Source organism: Formica exsecta, unplaced genomic scaffold (assembly GCF_003651465.1).
Source record: "Formica exsecta isolate Colony F162 unplaced genomic scaffold, ASM365146v1 scaffold672, whole genome shotgun sequence".
Classification (NCBI taxonomy): domain Eukaryota; kingdom Metazoa; phylum Arthropoda; class Insecta; order Hymenoptera; family Formicidae; genus Formica; species Formica exsecta.
The window spans coordinates 248,625-267,704 of record NW_021853436.1 but is presented as its reverse complement, the minus strand read 5'-3'; the positions used below and the strand labels follow the sequence as shown (position 1 = coordinate 267,704).

The window sequence follows — 19,080 nt, the reverse complement described above, 5'->3', positions numbered from 1 at the left end:
ATATAATTCTGTAGTAATAGAAGATATATATATATATATATATATATATATATATATATATATATATATATATATATATATATATATATATATATATATATATATATATATATATATATATATATATATATATATATATATATATATATATATATATATATATATATATATATATATATATATATATATATATATATATATATATATATATATATATATCTTCGATTACTACAGGATTATACGTAATACATAATACGTTGTACGGTGCCATTATATACCTTAAATATTGAGAAACAAATACGAATATATATATATACGTGTACTATAACATAAGATACGTATACGTACACTTTTACGTATTGTATGTATGTATATAAATGTATATATATGTATATATGTATATATGTATGTGTGTATATATGTATATATATGTATGTGCACACAGATGTAAAAAGACGTAAGAGTGTACAATCACCCATATACGTATCTCAATGTATGTGCGGCCTACGGTGCTCGATCCAAGATTTAATAATTTCCATGGCAATTAATTATGGTCACGTTAAGCATAAACATCTGTTATTCTGCGATATATATTTCACTTTCATGTATTATATTTTCTTCTCGTATATGTTTGTTCAATTAGATTGACTTTCAACAATATGCACGTTACTTTCTGTTTCAGAGAAGCCCGATGGAATTTTCGCCTCGTGGATTTTCCGGAAAGATGGTAAGTCGAGCACGGATTTTTGACTTATTTACGACCGCTTTGAACGCCGGAAAACGGTCTACAGCCGCGCGATATTGCGAGAAAGATTTAATGGTCCCCTGGGGAGATTAAAGGGCCATCTCGCCGTTGACGATGGCGTCCACCGAGTTTCTCTTGAAATTTTTCCACTCGGATTTTAGAGCGCGCACGCGCGCGCGCAAAACCGCCAGTTCTTTATCATCGGTTCGAGCACCGCGGGTTGGGCCATGCAACAAGAACATCGCAAATCGAATCAAACGACTCAACCATAAACCATAAACGAAGTGGACAAGAATATATCTTGCGAAGACTGTGGAACGTAGCAAGGTTCCCTTGTAACAGTTCAGCCAACCAAACAGCTGTGACGAGCTATAAAAACGTAGGTTAGTAGGTCATCAGTGTGTATACTTGTTGTCGTTTGTGTGTACCGGCGTGTATACGGGGTATATGGGATATGTATATATGTATATGGGATATATATGTGTGTAGCGTCTATGCTCCGTGGCTATGTGTCGATATGCCTTTTGCTGCCGACATAAACATTGGTATTTGCGTTGCATCTATTTCCCCTGGTGCACTTTTTCGCGATCAGATATCGAGGATGACTCGAGATTTAAGCAGATGTGAACATATATGTACGCGTGAAGATACCACTATATACTTTTACATCGTTATATTATAAAATATTTTGCGCGCGCGAATCAATACCTACGTGATAAAAAATCATAAATTTTTCTCGATTTTAACGTGTCTTGCTGCGGATGACTTTTCGACATATGATTCCATGAACACGCGATATTTTTTATTATTACGGAATTGTCATTCGTATAGCAATCTAAAAACGAAACTTCAACGGTCCGTTTTTTATTGGCATGGATATTTTTATCCATGGCAGAACGCGCGCGAGAAGCAAAAAATAAACAAACCGAAACACATGATACTGTGGATGCAATCGGAAGCAAGTGGCGCGACTGGTAAGTTGATTCGATCAATGATGTGGCATTGGTTCCATGATGGGCACGCTCGACACGTGATGATCGATCCAATTAAACGCCGGAGTTAGAACTCTCTTTTTAAAGCGATATCGAGACACAATTTTGGCATTACGGTCGATCGTGCCATTGCGATGCGAAAGGATTGTGTCGCGCGGGAAACGGATGTTCTCGTTGTCGCGTTTCAATACGAGGGACATGTAGGTGGGATAGGAGGGATCGTTTGCGAAAGACCAGACAAAATAAATGAACGGACGAACAACTGTCGATGTCAAGAGTTTTGTATGAGTTTGAATGCAAACTGTACCATCAACACCTCGGACACGGAGCTGATGCTGAGGACATACATGGTGACGCCGACCTCCACGGGCGGACCTGCAATCAACAAAACCATCCGGCCTTGGTCGCTGTGATTACCCGTCAATCTCTAATTAACCATGTACGACCTATCGTGTATATGTACGAGGTAAAAATAGATTATATATCTATAATAAGTGATAATTAATAGCAGTAAAATGCATTGAATCTCTCTTTACCTCTAGACTCACGTGCGCGTTGAAACTTAAACATCCTTTAAAATACTCTCCAAACGATCGTATATTGCATGTCGCGCGCGCGACGACGCGTCTATCAGAAGAATCGAGACCCATCGCAGAAGCGTAAGCTCCGTACGCGTAAGCGAACATCGGCGATTTTTTTTCTCGAGTCTTCGGATAAATCGGGAAATGGGTTGTGATTCTCCCAACAGGGAGAGGGTTTTTTTTCCGGGAATGTCGCGCGCGCCTATGTTTTGTGAGCCAGAGGCAAGGCATAAACGGACAAAGTCGAGGAGAGCTCGCACCCTGCACGGAACCAAATCAACAGGACTCGTCGTCTCAGGCCACGTTGCCTTCCAAGCTGGAAGAATCATTCATACTTGTCTCGTTACATTAGGCACATTATGCTCTTACGTAATATTACATACACATCACAGCCACGTAGCAGTATGAAATTACCTTTACTATTATATTGTCTTTCGTTTTATATCACATCGCATTTTATTGTAGTTTGCTTTGTGCTTTCTCTCTTTTTCTCACTCCCGTTCTCTTTCGTTCTTTGTGCGTCTTGTTTTTGCCGATCGTCATGTCGTATTCCAATTTGGCTTGTTGTGGCTATACGTGTACGTATATCTCAGGGAAATCTGGCTCGCTTTACAGTACTTTTTCTCACCCTATATTAAACGCCTTTCCATTGTCGAAAATAACGCGTCGTCTTGTCGAACGTTCGTCGAACGACATCGTTACTTTACATTGAATTGCTGTCATTGTCATTGCGATTGTCGATTCCGGGCGAAATTTATTCATTTACTTTTAGCTTCTGGGGTTGTGAGGGGGTTGCCTTGAATACTGAAAGAACTGCTGGAAGGAACTCGGACGGATATCACGATCGAGGCAGTTCGATCGAATTGTTCATTCTCGCGTGTTCATTCACGAACGTGTGATACGTGCGGTGTTTAGACAGAGAAATGGCGGAAGTGTCGGGCAAAGAGGGTAGAGGGGGGGGGGGCGGATTTTATTTTTTGGCTGGCGGGATATAGAGTAATAATAATCGTAAATGGTTTGCAGGCGGCAGCCCATCTCAGCAACCGCGGCATAGCAGCTAGAACGTCTAAGAAACGGTCTAACGGGACGGTCGTGCGTGTTTAATATATTGAACAAAATACTATTTTTTCCCTGAGAGCAGAAAGCAATAAAAAGACGCTCCTCATTCACGTTCTCTCTAACACTACGTGACGCTCGGGGCAGCCCAGGCTCAAAAGTCAGGCAGGAGATTAGTAAACTAAGTTTTCCACGCTCGCAGAAAACGAACGTAGTTCGAAGCAACTGAAATTCGTCTCGGTGTTGATTCATGATTTTCATAGATCTTCACATCAATGTCGAAACTTTTAATAGCGTTCTCGCGTCAATCAATTTTTTTTTGCAGCAAAATCACATCAAATGTCTACATGAGAGACTATTTTTGTCGAAATAAATCTGACTCTCGCACGTTAAACTGCCTCGCAATAATTCAGAATGATTTGGGTTATATTCTTTTTTTTTTTTTTTTAGATTTAGCTCAATTTACGCTGCTACGCGGTCCCGTTTTCAGTTGCTGAAACTACAGCCCCGTTTCCCGAGTGTAGAACGAGGACAGCCAGTATATATTTATTATCTGAAATATGAAATAGTACTTTGTCCATTTTTAGTAGTGTCTTTTTTTCTGTTGCTCGCTACTAAAGTATATATGTGTTGCGTTGTGTGTGTGTGTATGTGTATGGGAGAGTGCGTGTAAGGTCATACACGCGCACACTCATTTCTTCGTCGGTGTAAACTGGTACCGCGATAAGCGGACAGACCACGAGGTACTACAATATATCAAGTGAGTTAGGAGATTCGGCTTGGTTGGCTTCATTTCGGTAGTTTCGAAGTACAAGCGGTAAACCGCATCGCGTAATCGCTGCCGCGCGCGCGAAGTGCGTTTTATGCATGAAATACTAACATAAGTTTGAATTTTGATGCAGTTATATCTGCAGACAATAAAGTATATATATATATATATTTGTAGGATATGCAAGTTAAACTAATCTTGCTATTTTTATAGAGACAAAAAAATTTACATTGTTAAATATTTGCATGAGAAGCAAATTATGTATTACGTGTGAATTTGCGGTAATAATAATGTCTGAAATTCTTTTTTTTTATAAGTAATCAATTGTCCGTCGAGTCTCATTATGCTTTATGCCAGATTAAAACAAATATATTATATAATAAAACGTGATCCAAAGTATATCATCAAATCGTATCGTTTTATCACACGTCTTTCTTAAAAATTATCAGTTTATATTATAACTAATAAGCAAGTGTTTTGACAGAATGTTGTTTCTTCCACAGTGAATTAAAATACACAAAGAAAATCGAATTATAAATGTCGATCAATGGATCTGATCCGATTGAAAACGCGAGAAATGCTTATGTTTTTAAGCATTTATTTCGTTTAAGAGATATATTCGCAGTTTCGGAATCTTGGAGCAGCAACAGATTGATTCTCTTTTGCATAGTTGCGTTTAATAGATCCCGGAATCAATGCGCCAAGAAATTGGACCTTTGCTTCGAAGCGAGTGTTGAATCGTTCCGATAATCACATTATGCAATTGTCGCGGTTCCAAACGTCGTCGCTAAACGAAAAGCACATCAAAGGAGCATATAACCCAGGGCGATGCGGATCTGGGTGCGACAAGCAAACTGATTTCATCGTCAGAGCGCCAATCGACTCGACCAAGGCGGTGATCGAAGCACGCCTCTCGTCCCAATCGACGGCGCCTCGAGGACCAAATTTTTTTTTCTGTTGTACTAAAACTAGACGAGATTATAGCCCGCGGAGCAGCAATTAATCGATCGTTATGTGTACGCGTTCGAAGCGAAATAATCGCGATCCGACGTCGTTAGGTAACGAAGATAATTCACGCTTCACAAAGAACGAGATATTAAACAACGAGACGTTTATTGGAGGACCGACTAAACTGCTGAAAGTATCGCCCCAATTAGTGCGTGATTAACGACACAAGTGAATTATTTCATTGACGGTATGAGAAATTATTCGCGTAGATTGCAAATGTTGATCGTTAATGCAATCGACATTGCAGAGTCGACCGTTAGAATCAATATTTCTTGTTCTCTCGTTATCTTTGTTGATTTTTGAAATAGATTTGAATTACATTGGGCATTGCATTACTAAACTACCTGTTTGTCTAACGAGGCAATAATAGGATGTTTATGTGCCTTAATAATAACAAACACAAATATAGTGTAACACAAATAGAGTGAAAATTATATTGCGTGGTGTATAATCTTCTGAATTTGCACACATAGTTATTCCAATATACATTTGTTGGAGGAATGATCAAAACAATAGAAAGAATGCACACTCGTGTGCGCGTGTATGTACAATAGTATAATTAAATATGCATCCGCACTCGTGTAAGTCTCCCAGATATGTCTGTGCTCGTTATGTATATGTATGTATGTGTCAAGATAAAAAGATGCTGATAATAATTCAGTAACGATCAGCGGCAATCGTTGACTTGAAAAATACACGGGCACTAAAAAGTGTGGTTGCTTGAGCGAAGAGATCGATATGGTGGAAGGGGAGAAGAGGACGGGCGGATTTTGTGTTTAGCCGAGAACGACAGTTAATAAGTAACTTTCAGCGGAAATTACTGAGTAAGACCTAGAGGTAATACCATTTTCACTTCGGATAGGGAGCTGATACTCAAGACGTACATGGTGACGCCCACCTCGACGGGAGGACCTGAAATCGAAGGTTAGTAAGTCTGAGTCGCCGGTTTTTCCGGCCGCGGCCACACAAGCTACACGGTGAGAGTGACTGTATGGCATTCGTTCTTTAATCTCACGAATATCACACACGTGTACACATATTGCTTTCTTTCTTTCTTTCATTCGGTAGCGTTTTGTGAGTTTACTGTGAATGCAAAATGGCATGTTGGTGATGTCGCTACGTTGGATGGATCGCTGAAAGTGGTAATCGCTTTCGATTAGACGAAACGTCCGATAATAATTTATGCGCTAATTTACGTGTGCTCGGTTGTCATTATGATTTCTCAAAAACGGCTTGGCTTGGACTTGTTTTGATACAGGCGCAACGCTGTGTAACGTTGTTTTGTATTACACGATTCGTGTTATACGTTTAATTTAAAAAACGAGATGAATAAGTTAACATCTTTTATAATAAGATTAAATTAAAGTGCTGAATATACAATCGAAAAAATTATTCATATTTTTAGTATCTTTTTTTCTCTTCTTCTTTCTTTTTTAATGTTATATATATAAACCTGTAATATATTATTATTCATCGGGAAGATATTTTTTTCCGCATCGCAGTTATGATCACTTTAATCTTTAACATATAACAGATAAAGTTAAACACACAACTACAATTTTGTACGTGTCTATTTAAAGATTTGTCCATAAACAATCGTTTATGTTACTTTAACATGTAATATATGACATAAGCTATTTCTCTCACAACCTTTGTAAAATCTAAATTCAAAAACCCGACGAGGATTCCAATCGTGAGAATTCCAATGGTCTGTACCAGATGTGAGACACGAATTCGAGCACTCTTGAAATCGATAAATCTGCTGCCGGTCGAATTGATCGGCCGCAAAGACGAAGCGGAAAAATGTAATCGCTGCCAATCAAGCGGTATTTCACCGAGAAAAGTTTATGGACGAAATTTCAGGCAGAGGGTGGAAGAGAGCGAGAAGGCAGGTGCAGATGGAAAGGACCGTTTGTCGGAAGGGAACGCGAAAAAAACGAAGGGTGCAAATTGGGAAGGGGGTTAACGAATACAGGCGAGTATACGTGTCCACGTTGGCATTTTCGCGATAAAGTTGACTCGTAAACAACGGCTCTGCCAACGCCATCGTGTGCCACTCGACCGATATATCTTCATTTCCATTTCTAGGATGTTTTTAAAGCCCTATAGCCGAGGAACATCCCATATGGGACACATATTTCACAATGACGTTCTCGCGTACACGCTGGAAAACGCACGGCCGACGTGGTATCGAGTTAATTGAAACGCGCCAGTATGCTTCGCCCATGCAAACCGATCCCCCATGAGAGAGCTTTGCTCCGAAAAAAAATAAAAGATACACGAGACACATGTGTGATGATGCAACTGAGAAAAAACAAAAATTAATAATCGACTATGGAGTTGAAAAATTGCAGTCATCAGCCATGTATGTGCCGATATTCATAGATTATTTATACCACAGATATTTTTATGTTTATAGATGAAGTGTTTTTTTTTTCCGCGTCACATCGACTTCAATCCACAATATTTTAATTTATAAAGTCTAATATTTTTGGCAATATTTTACGAATACGTAAAAAATATCTACAGAATAATTATATTAAATATTTTTAATACATTTTTATAAAATAAAAACGTACATACGAAAAAATACACGTATATATTATATAGTACACTTTATATATTGCATCAACAAACGCGTTATGAATTATAAATATATTCGTCGATTTAATAAGTTTATTCGTTGCAATTCTATGTGAGTCGAGATACTCTTTTAACACGGACGCGAAAAGTTGTGTTATTTATTATTATGCCAAGCTAGTTTATAAAGTGCAAACATTTCGAGTTTCCTGTCACGTATTTTGTCATTTTACGTAGGCCTTGGACCGCGGCGGTGAAGCTGTTTGAAAATCCGGCCGCGCTCCGAGGAATATCCAATGAAGCGTCACGAGTCGAAGAGAGCAGCTGTTTATCCCGTCCATCCACGGTATTCTCGTGCCCGCTTCCGTAATGTTCGCGTATACATAGCGCGATCTAAATTTTAAATGTTAAAAACCCGTATCCAGCGAATCCCCGTGTATCGGCATGCGAAAGACGCGGATATCGGCGATTCGAATCGAGAGACGATACGTTTAGTGCGCCTTTTTGCAATCTATCGACAGTAACCTATATACGTGATCTCGCGGAAAATGAGACGCTCGCTTTTCAGGTTTGACACAGTCGACCCCGAGTTTACTGCAAAGTAAGTCATTACTAATGCATCTTTCAGACGCAGTTTGAACAATCAAGATAGACTGTATTTTATGTATTCTCGATCAATTTCAGTTTGGCAAGGCTTGGCGTTCCATTGAAAGCTTATCGATACATTTTTTATTACTACAGTCAATGCCAAAACAATTTTCAATTGCAAAGTAATAAATTGAATAATATTTTTATAATATAGAAGCGGTTTTATGCAATATCCAATATGGTTACACATGGAATGTATGTAATTAAATGATAATATGCTGAATGCGTGTTTATTTTATCCTACTGCGAGCTGAGAATTCGTAATTGTAATACATGTAATTTTAATTACACACGGTATACGAATTGAAGTTTTTAATTATCCGGTTAACCACTTTTTCGATTTTTGCATCTGATGTATAATAACAGTTATAACTATGAACAAAAATACATTTCGAATAAATCAATGGATATCGGTAAACATTTTTAGCTTCATCGAAAATAAAGAACTAAAATAATTCTCGGTCAATTAAATCCCAAATCTCCTTTTAGAGAAGAAAATGGAGCTGAGCAATATTTGGAGCCGGTGGTCATTTTCGTTAGCAATCGCGACGCGAAGACACCGAAAGTACGAGTGTAAAAAAGGAATAGAATCTGGAACAAGATGAAAGGAAGAGTGAGGTAGGGTTCGCGAAGACGCAAAGGTCGAAATCAAAGTCAAAATCGTAATTGAAGGCGAAAGATATAGAGTTTCTGTGTCTTGTCGGTGCGGAGATGCCGTTAACGGTAACCCGTGGCAACCCGTGGAGCGTCCCAGCATCGATCCGAGTTTTATCGAAGCGTTCCAGCCCCGCCCTGCCACCACGGAGGCCATCCTCGAAAATGTGTCTTTGTCGTGGGATAGAGAATCGTCGATACATGAAATAATCGTAGCGCTTTTCGACACCGATAATCGTTCCGCCGGTTGAGCCTATCCGAAACATATGCGGTGACTTTTTTGCCGGGCCTAACGATAAGCCGAAAGTGGGACAGAGCGTCCATTTGGCAGGCACTAATTGCTTCTAACTGACCGTCGACTCCGGCGAGCGTGCTCACTCGAAACTGATCTAATGGCTCTTTAATATTCCCGTGTTTTATAAGCATCCCATTTATTCGGCCGCGAAATCGCATCGCGTTTGCAATCGATAACCGTCTGGCATTTATTCAAAGCGATCATCCGCGCAAAGATCTATCCGTACCAATTGCGTGCAAACTGCATCTCCCGCGGATTTTACCAAAAGTAAAATGTAAAAGAATACGCTCTGTTTGTTTTTTATTTTCTCCTTCGGAAACACGTTTCTGATAATGGTACGTGCTCGCCGCATCGCTTTATCGATATTTTTTTTCGATAGTCATGCGTAATCGAGCCGTGCGCGATAAACTGCAAATTACTCCTTTGACCGGTGCGAGAAAAAACACAGATGCGAGAATCGCGTACACGTGCTGCCGCGTTGTTCCTGTCAGAGTTGTTTTATGGAAGCGGTAGTATGCTCGACAGAGGCCGCCGTTTTTGTAGGGTAAACGTGGGAAGTGGTAAGCGACGTCAAAAATATTTCCTGGAGCGTTTCGCGAAGTTTTACTACTGTGTCGCGTCATTGTTACACCGATTCGAAAGCTTGCGCTTTATATCTTGATTTATCGCGTATCGACCTCGCGTGCGCCAATTTTCTTTTATTTTTTGTTTTTTATTTTTTTGATAGATCCTCTTTGCTTGTATATATTTATTCAGTGTACTTCTTCAATTTTTTTCTATTTCAGCACTGCATCAAGGTGGAATATGATGTCAGTTACTTTTTTTTTTTATCCGAGCACACGTAAAAAGCTCTTTCCTGCGCTTGCAGCGAACAAAGTGGAATTAAAAAATTGTTTGCTGGTATTCTGTTCTCTCGCTAATTGATTGAATTTGTCAGTGTGTCAATATTTGGTTTTCTTTCGTCATCTAACTTTTTTAATTTCGTTGGCTGCAAGATAACGTTTTAGATTCATGTAATAGTGCAACGAATATAAAAAAAAATGAGACGGGAAACGCTTTGCGCAAAACTTGCTATGGCATGTATTATTTCACGTAAATTAATTAAAGCTAATCGACGTCAATCAGATAATTACATAAAACTTGTGAAATTGACAAGTTTTGCGCACGATATAAAATCCACACCAGGGTGGTTGAATGATCTTGGTTATTGAAAAATGTGGAAAAATCAAATCCCTACTCACCTCCGTAGTTCGGCCTTACTCTTTTATCGTAACTGACGGAAAAGGAATCTAGTATCGCAGAAATGTTCACGTCGCCCAGCATACTGCCGCCGCCAGTTCTGCAAACAGAAGAAAATTTAAAATCTCACATTTTCCTTATAAAAAAGTAGTATGTTTTAATATTACAATAATTTTTTATAGTATAAGTTTTAAATTTATAGCATTTATTTATATCTAATCTATGTTTTTTCAATTACATTAATTGGAGTATGATTGGAAAAATTTTATCTGCAAAAAATATTATACACAATTTAGTTAAAATACTATGAAATTAAAAAATCTCTGGATAAATACTTTAACACATATTATAACATTGTATATATACAACTTTATTTTTAAAAAACTTTATCTTAAAAATTTTTTTACGGATAATACACACAAATCTTCTTGTTCCTATGATAATTAGAATATAAATTAATTGCAAATAACTGCATTTTATGAAATCGATAGCGTTTAAATAACTTGCTATTGAATTTCGAGGTGTCGTCACGAATCCTTGAACTGATATAAATACAAGATATATATTAGCATTATTCCAAAAATAAGTTCAAGAGAAGATATTGTAACAGCCTGCATGACATACAGGATCGCGAGAAGTAGATACGCTCGAAGATTCGAGACATAAATCAATTTCAGTTTGGCAAGGCTTGGCGTTCCATTGAAAGCTTATCGATACATTTTTTATTACTACAGTCAATGCCAAAACAATTTTCAATTGCAAAGTAATAAATTGAATAATATTTTTATAATATAGAAGCGGTTTTATGCAATATCCAATATGGTTACACATGGAATGTATGTAATTAAATGATAATATGCTGAATGCGTGTTTATTTTATCCTACTGCGAGCTGAGAATTCGTAATTGTAATACATGTAATTTTAATTACACACGGTATACGAATTGAAGTTTTTAATTATCCGGTTAACCACTTTTTCGATTTTTGCATCTGATGTATAATAACAGTTATAACTATGAACAAAAATACATTTCGAATAAATCAATGGATATCGGTAAACATTTTTAGCTTCATCGAAAATAAAGAACTAAAATAATTCTCGGTCAATTAAATCCCAAATCTCCTTTTAGAGAAGAAAATGGAGCTGAGCAATATTTGGAGCCGGTGGTCATTTTCGTTAGCAATCGCGACGCGAAGACACCGAAAGTACGAGTGTAAAAAAGGAATAGAATCTGGAACAAGATGAAAGGAAGAGTGAGGTAGGGTTCGCGAAGACGCAAAGGTCGAAATCAAAGTCAAAATCGTAATTGAAGGCGAAAGATATAGAGTTTCTGTGTCTTGTCGGTGCGGAGATGCCGTTAACGGTAACCCGTGGCAACCCGTGGAGCGTCCCAGCATCGATCCGAGTTTTATCGAAGCGTTCCAGCCCCGCCCTGCCACCACGGAGGCCATCCTCGAAAATGTGTCTTTGTCGTGGGATAGAGAATCGTCGATACATGAATCATAATCGTAGCGCTTTTCGACACCGATAATCGTTCCGCCGGTTGAGCCTATCCGAAACATATGCGGTGACTTTTTTGCCGGGCCTAACGATAAGCCGAAAGTGGGACAGAGCGTCCATTTGGCAGGCACTAATTGCTTCTAACTGACCGTCGACTCCGGCGAGCGTGCTCACTCGAAACTGACCTAATGGCTCTTTAATATTCCCGTGTTTTATAAGCATCCCATTTATTCGGCCGCGAAATCGCATCGCGTTTGCAATCGATAACCGTCTGGCATTTATTCAAAGCGATCATCCGCGCAAAGATCTATCCGTACCAATTGCGTGCAAACTGCATCTCCCGCGGATTTTACCAAAAGTAAAATGTAAAAGAATACGCTCTGTTTGTTTTTTATTTTCTCCTTCGGAAACACGTTTCTGATAATGGTACGTGCTCGCCGCATCGCTTTATCGATATTTTTTTTCGATAGTCATGCGTAATCGAGCCGTGCGCGATAAACTGCAAATTACTCCTTTGACCGGTGCGAGAAAAAACACAGATGCGAGAATCGCGTACACGTGCTGCCGCGTTGTTCCTGTCAGAGTTGTTTTATGGAAGCGGTAGTATGCTCGACAGAGGCCGCCGTTTTTGTAGGGTAAACGTGGGAAGTGGTAAGCGACGTCAAAAATATTTCCTGGAGCGTTTCGCGAAGTTTTACTACTGTGTCGCGTCATTGTTACACCGATTCGAAAGCTTGCGCTTTATATCTTGATTTATCGCGTATCGACCTCGCGTGCGCCAATTTTCTTTTATTTTTTGTTTTTTATTTTTTTGATAGATCCTCTTTGCTTGTATATATTTATTCAGTGTACTTCTTCAATTTTTTTCTATTTCAGCACTGCATCAAGGTGGAATATGATGTCAGTTACTTTTTTTTTTTATCCGAGCACACGTAAAAAGCTCTTTCCTGCGCTTGCAGCGAACAAAGTGGAATTAAAAAATTGTTTGCTGGTATTCTGTTCTCTCGCTAATTGATTGAATTTGTCAGTGTGTCAATATTTGGTTTTCTTTCGTCATCTAACTTTTTTAATTTCGTTGGCTGCAAGATAACGTTTTAGATTCATGTAATAGTGCAACGAATATAAAAAAAAATGAGACGGGAAACGCTTTGCGCAAAACTTGCTATGGCATGTATTATTTCACGTAAATTAATTAAAGCTAATCGACGTCAATCAGATAATTACATAAAACTTGTGAAATTGACAAGTTTTGCGCACGATATAAAATCCACACCAGGGTGGTTGAATGATCTTGGTTATTGAAAAATGTGGAAAAATCAAATCCCTACTCACCTCCGTAGTTCGGCCTTACTCTTTTATCGTAACTGACGGAAAAGGAATCTAGTATCGCAGAAATGTTCACGTCGCCCAGCATACTGCCGCCGCCAGTTCTGCAAACAGAAGAAAATTTAAAATCTCACATTTTCCTTATAAAAAAGTAGTATGTTTTAATATTACAATAATTTTTTATAGTATAAGTTTTAAATTTATAGCATTTATTTATATCTAATCTATGTTTTTTCAATTACATTAATTGGAGTATGATTGGAAAAATTTTATCTGCAAAAAATATTATACACAATTTAGTTAAAATACTATGAAATTAAAAAATCTCTGGATAAATACTTTAACACATATTATAACATTGTATATATACAACTTTATTTTTAAAAAACTTTATCTTAAAAACTTTTTTACGGATAATACACACAAATCTTCTTGTTCCTATGATAATTAGAATATAAATTAATTGCAAATAACTGCATTTTATGAAATCGATAGCGTTTAAATAACTTGCTATTGAATTTCGAGGTGTCGTCACGAATCCTTGAACTGATATAAATACAAGATATATATTAGCATTATTCCAAAAATAAGTTCAAGAGAAGATATTGTAACAGCCTGCATGACATACAGGATCGCGAGAAGTAGATACGCTCGAAGATTCGAGACATAAAGTGCAGGGGGTCTGTTCTTGACTTAACGGGTCAGTAGATACAGATGGCCTCGGTCAGCCAAACAAACGGCCCTTGAGTCCGCGGGCTGATACGGTTCCGCATTACCTACGAGAGCCCGATCTAATGGTCACAACGCGGCGCAGCAGCCGATTCCTGTTACGCTAAGTAGAGCAACTCGGCCCGAGAACGTTTTCTGCTTGGCTCAGCGGGCTGACCAAGATCGCACGTAATCACTTTGGCGCAGCGTTGATTCCCGGATCACGCGAAGCCCCGTATGCTGACGACCTTGGTCGGATCACGCAATATCTTTGCGATATCTGCAGATCGAGTCGCACGAATAGCTGCGACTTTTAATCGGAACAAGAAAGATAGAAGAAATTAAATGTGTTCGTGCAATCTTTTATTTTACTCTTGCATCGCAATGTGCTTTTATTTTACGTTTACACGAACAATTATTCTTTATTCTCAAGTTTCAATGACAATGTTATTGCTTTTTGATGTAAGCAAAATTTAATTTTTACAAAACAGTAACACCGAGATACACCGTTTATGTTAATCTGATTAAGCACGTATATATCAATGATTTTTAATCATATAACTATATATGGCTAAGAGATTAATTGAAATTTCTGTGGCTTCTATTACCTAGATATAAGACATTGGTTAAACTGTGATAGGCAAATGGGGTAAAAAGAAATCGTATTGATAAATTTATTTATGATTCACGATTTGTTGCTTTGACAAAAATGAGATTGATTTTTATATATAAATACCATCTATCAATAAAAATTGCAAATAGCTTCTGTAAATTAGATCGATAATAATTCGTGCGTTACTCTCAATCATTGAACAAAGTAGACGTAATAAAAGCCTTGACCCTACAATCAGTGTACATATGAGTCAGCAGAATGTTCGGTGTACCTATCGTACACCAGCTTGCGCGCATAATCTTACAATGAAAGCAAGCAAAGCCGGCGAGCTTGTAAAGTGTTGCACGAATTAGACTAATCAAGATCGTGCATGTTTTCCGCGTTCTATTCTACTGACCAAGATTCCAAGCGTGAGTTATGCGATCTACAATGTGTCCCCGCGATTAAGTTCACGGGATTTTGTAATCAATTATAAATCAAGAAAATAACTGCTACCTAAGTACCCAATCTACTTTGTGGTTCAAAGTAGCAAGCTCTTTAGTCGAGAAAACTCAAATAATCATTTCGTATTCATTCGCTTATGCGAAACAAAATCATTGTAATTACAAGGATTATGGTAAAGCTATAAAAAAACAGATACTAAAATAAATATTCAATAAATCGGTAATTCATACACATTTTAATTTTGATAAATAGTTAGTAAATTAAATGATTAAATAAAGAAGAAATTATATTAGATGTAAGAGAAGGAAGAAAACAATGTTATAATTACGATCAATAAATCATATTATAAATTACTTTTTTATAATATGCCGTCAATTTTACGTCACGATTTATTTTATAACAAATTATAATATTTGTAAAGTGTGCTTTAGAATTAAGTATCAGCAAGTGACCAAAGAATCGATTGATCGTCTATAGTATATTTGAAAAGATTTTATTTCGTTACGACCATCATAATTCAAATCTCACGAAACGATATTTAACAATGAAGAAGATCTCGCTACCAAGCTGTGATAATAGGTCAGAGGTTAGGCGTATTGATTAGAGGCAGGTATCTAGTCTGGGAACAAGGGTGCGAATAATACGATGTAGATGGTATCGTGCAGATACGCGCGCGAAAATATAGATAGGCTATTTCTCCGAAACTCATCACGAAGAGTCGACTTCATTTCCGTAAGATTGTTGCTTAGAACGCTTCTTGCTAAGCAAAAGCATGAAATATTCTTATAAAATAACTACAATTATAATTATAAACAGATAAATTAGTAAATTTTCCTGTTTAATAAAAGCGAGTATACGCCGTATATATATGAATATATATTTATAAATATATCGCATCCATTGCATGTATTCGCATAATTAATTTTGTTAAACGTCATATCAAGTATTTAATTCAAATTATTATTTTTGGCCTTCTTATCTGTGATATTCTCCCTCACTTTTATCCAGATACAAGCGTAAAGGCTTTTGCTGTCTATATGCTTTTTTTAATCAACTTTGAATCCAACAATCTAGATCTTTTTGTTTGCTTATGAAAAGAGGAAGGAAAAGAATAGGATATTCTCCGTTAAAGAGAGATGACATTTTCGATCATTTGAAATATTTGAAAAATGTCCTTCGAGATTAGCGTTTACGAGATTTTGTGGGTGTTTGTATTCCAGACGAAAGGACGCGCGTCTCTTTCACTTCTTCAGGAAGGCCGTTGGAGAAATGTCACGCCATAGTTAAGCGTTTCATGCTTCATTGCCCCAAAAGCGTCGCTATTCGCCAGACAATATTTTCAGAAGCTCATCCGTTCCTTAGATCTCGCGGAAAGTCTCTCTTCTCTGCTTCGTAGAAATCCATTTTTCTCGCTACTCTGTGTCTCGAATTATGATTGCCTCAAGCTTTATCGCTTTCACGTATAAAGCAATATAATGCGGAATTAATGATAATTACGTCGGATAAATCTGTTTAACCGAAATTAGGTCAATTGATAATTCTGTATCAAGCTTTAATCAGAAATTTTGATTAACGGGGATTTATTATAAGTATATATAATCGCGCATGCTCTCATAATTCTCTAATATAATCAGAAATGTATCCTGTCATATTTAATGGACACATCTTTATGACCATGATGTCTATCAACCCATTACCGTAATTAATAATGTCACATTAATTTCGCTCGATGTTGTCTCGATATCTAGTAGCGCGAAATAGATTGACCGCATAGAGGAATGATTGCGGTGTAATTGTGTGTATGGACGAATTGATTTAATAAAAAATATTACCGCAGCACAGTCACGTGGCTCGAAGTACCGAAGAAAAATGGAAGACATTACGATGCTTGGGCTGAGCCGGTGTAATTGAAAGTCTCGTAAATAAGAAGGACCGTCCGAGCGGACGAAGACGCCTCGAATTTCAATCTCTCGGATTTCTAAGAGCTCTTGACCCCCGACTTCAACATTTCTTCTGCACATTGCCGGCTTATCCTTCTCCTTCTCCTGTTCTCCCCCCGTTCTCTGTCCCTTCCCTTCACCCCGTCCCCTAGTCCTATGTTTCTTTTAGTCTTTCCGGCTCGTTGCAATTTTCCTGCCTTTAAGGAATGATGAAAAACCATCTCACAAATTTTCTCTAGGAACTTACGTTTATTTCTAGCTTGATAGCTTCAATGTGCACACGGGCAACGACTCACTTTTTCTCTTTTTTTCTTGCCTTCTTTCAGATTCAAAGAGCAACGATGCAAGCGTACTCAAGCATTCCTTTGCTTATTCATTATGTGAATTTGGTTCTGCTCTGATTTCCGATTTTGTTTTAATGATTATCCGAAAATTATAATTGGTTGGATATATCGTTTGTATTATGTATACGCATGGAAATTTGGTTTTACATGGCTTTAACGTACATATCACTGTCTAATTATAATCAATTATAAATTACACTTTTTAACACGTAATTTTAATGATATTATCGTGAAGTATTTGGGTAAAGGTGTTATAAACAAGTCTAATTTTTGTAATGTTTTCAAAATTTGTAGGTAAGTATATTTTGTCATAAAGATAAATATCAATGAATGTACACGAGAAGCATCTCATTTTTTCCGGATATTTTAGAAAGGTAAACATTTTGTGACGAGGGTGCTTCCGCTGACCTCGTTTCCTGGCATTTAAATTAGCAGCGTTTCGCGCAATTTATTTTCAGGCTAATGTCAAACAACTGCCAGCAACTTTGCCGACATTGTCGACTATGTCGAGTGGTTGGCATCTTTGAAAGGCGGAAGTCTCGAGGCTTTTGTAAGAGTCTCTTCTTGTAATTAAGAAGTTATCGACTACGAGATGTAGTATCGGTCCCATCTCTTCTGCCTCGATCTCGATCGTCGTGATTTTTCGCATCTTTTCCTTTTTCCTCGCGTTGTTCCCAATCTCGAAGCCAATCCTTTTTTGCCAAACATATAGCGTTTGCGCGAGGATTGGTTATGAATTATTCATGGTGAAGAGCGAACAGCGAGCGAGCGAGCGAACTGTGGACGAAAAAGGGGTTTTATATACCGGTCGTCCGGACGTTATATATAATCAACGAGAGCTGGTTGCACGAGCGGTTTTTCAATGTGATTTACGTTAATTTCGGCGCCGATCTACCGTTGCGGAAGAGTCAGGAAGTCATAAGTATAGGAGCGCGTCCTTCCGGTCAGTGCCGCGTGTTTCCTTTTTATCGATATCACAGCTGGGGACTTCTGTTCTCATATTTCTCTATCTATATATAAAGCTCTCTCTCTCTTCATATCTTTCTCTCTCTTGTTCATTCCCTCGATAATAATTATTTATGCATACTTTTAAATCTGATAAAATTTATCGGTTTTTAATCGTGAATTTTTAATTAATGATATCAAGAGGGAATAATATGATAATTAATACAAATAAATGCGGTTATTAACCTGCGTATTACGTTGCTAGATAATCGTATGAATTTTTGTTAATTTTTTTAATCGACATTTTTTTAATCGACTTCATGTTAATCGACATAAAATTTTTTAAAAATATTTAAGTATTGATATGTTCATTTTTTATGCAAAGCACATCTAATTTTGTACGCGTAAATGGTTACATTTACACACACACACACACATAAATTGTATATTCTTTACAGTCTCTCAAAAACTCTTTCGTAGATTTTCAAAGATAAATCGCGATGTTTGTAGGAAATCATTCGATCATTTCTCAAAGTCAGCGTATCGTTAAACCTAGAGAAGCGTTTCCCTTTTCTCGGATAATTGCCCGAAGCTCTATACAAAGATACACGTGCAAGCACGCACTATAATACATAACAGCTGATTATCTCATACGGAGGATATTATTTTCGTAAGGCAGTGCGATATAATAA

At 37.5% G+C, this 19,080-nt stretch overlaps 1 protein-coding gene across 1 annotated transcript in view; it reads right to left on the bottom strand.

The window, feature by feature from the left end:
• LOC115243049 (gamma-aminobutyric acid receptor subunit beta-like) overlaps positions 1-19,080 on the bottom strand; it is an 83,569-nt gene that overhangs the window by 24,792 nt on the left and 39,697 nt on the right. The window contains exons 2-3 of the mRNA XM_029819723.1: positions 13,401-13,498; positions 5,996-6,063 (exon numbers count right to left, since the gene is read on the bottom strand). Coding sequence (XP_029675583.1) covers positions 5,996-6,063; positions 13,401-13,498 — 166 coding nt within the window. The remainder of the gene's footprint in view (positions 1-5,995; positions 6,064-13,400; positions 13,499-19,080) is intronic.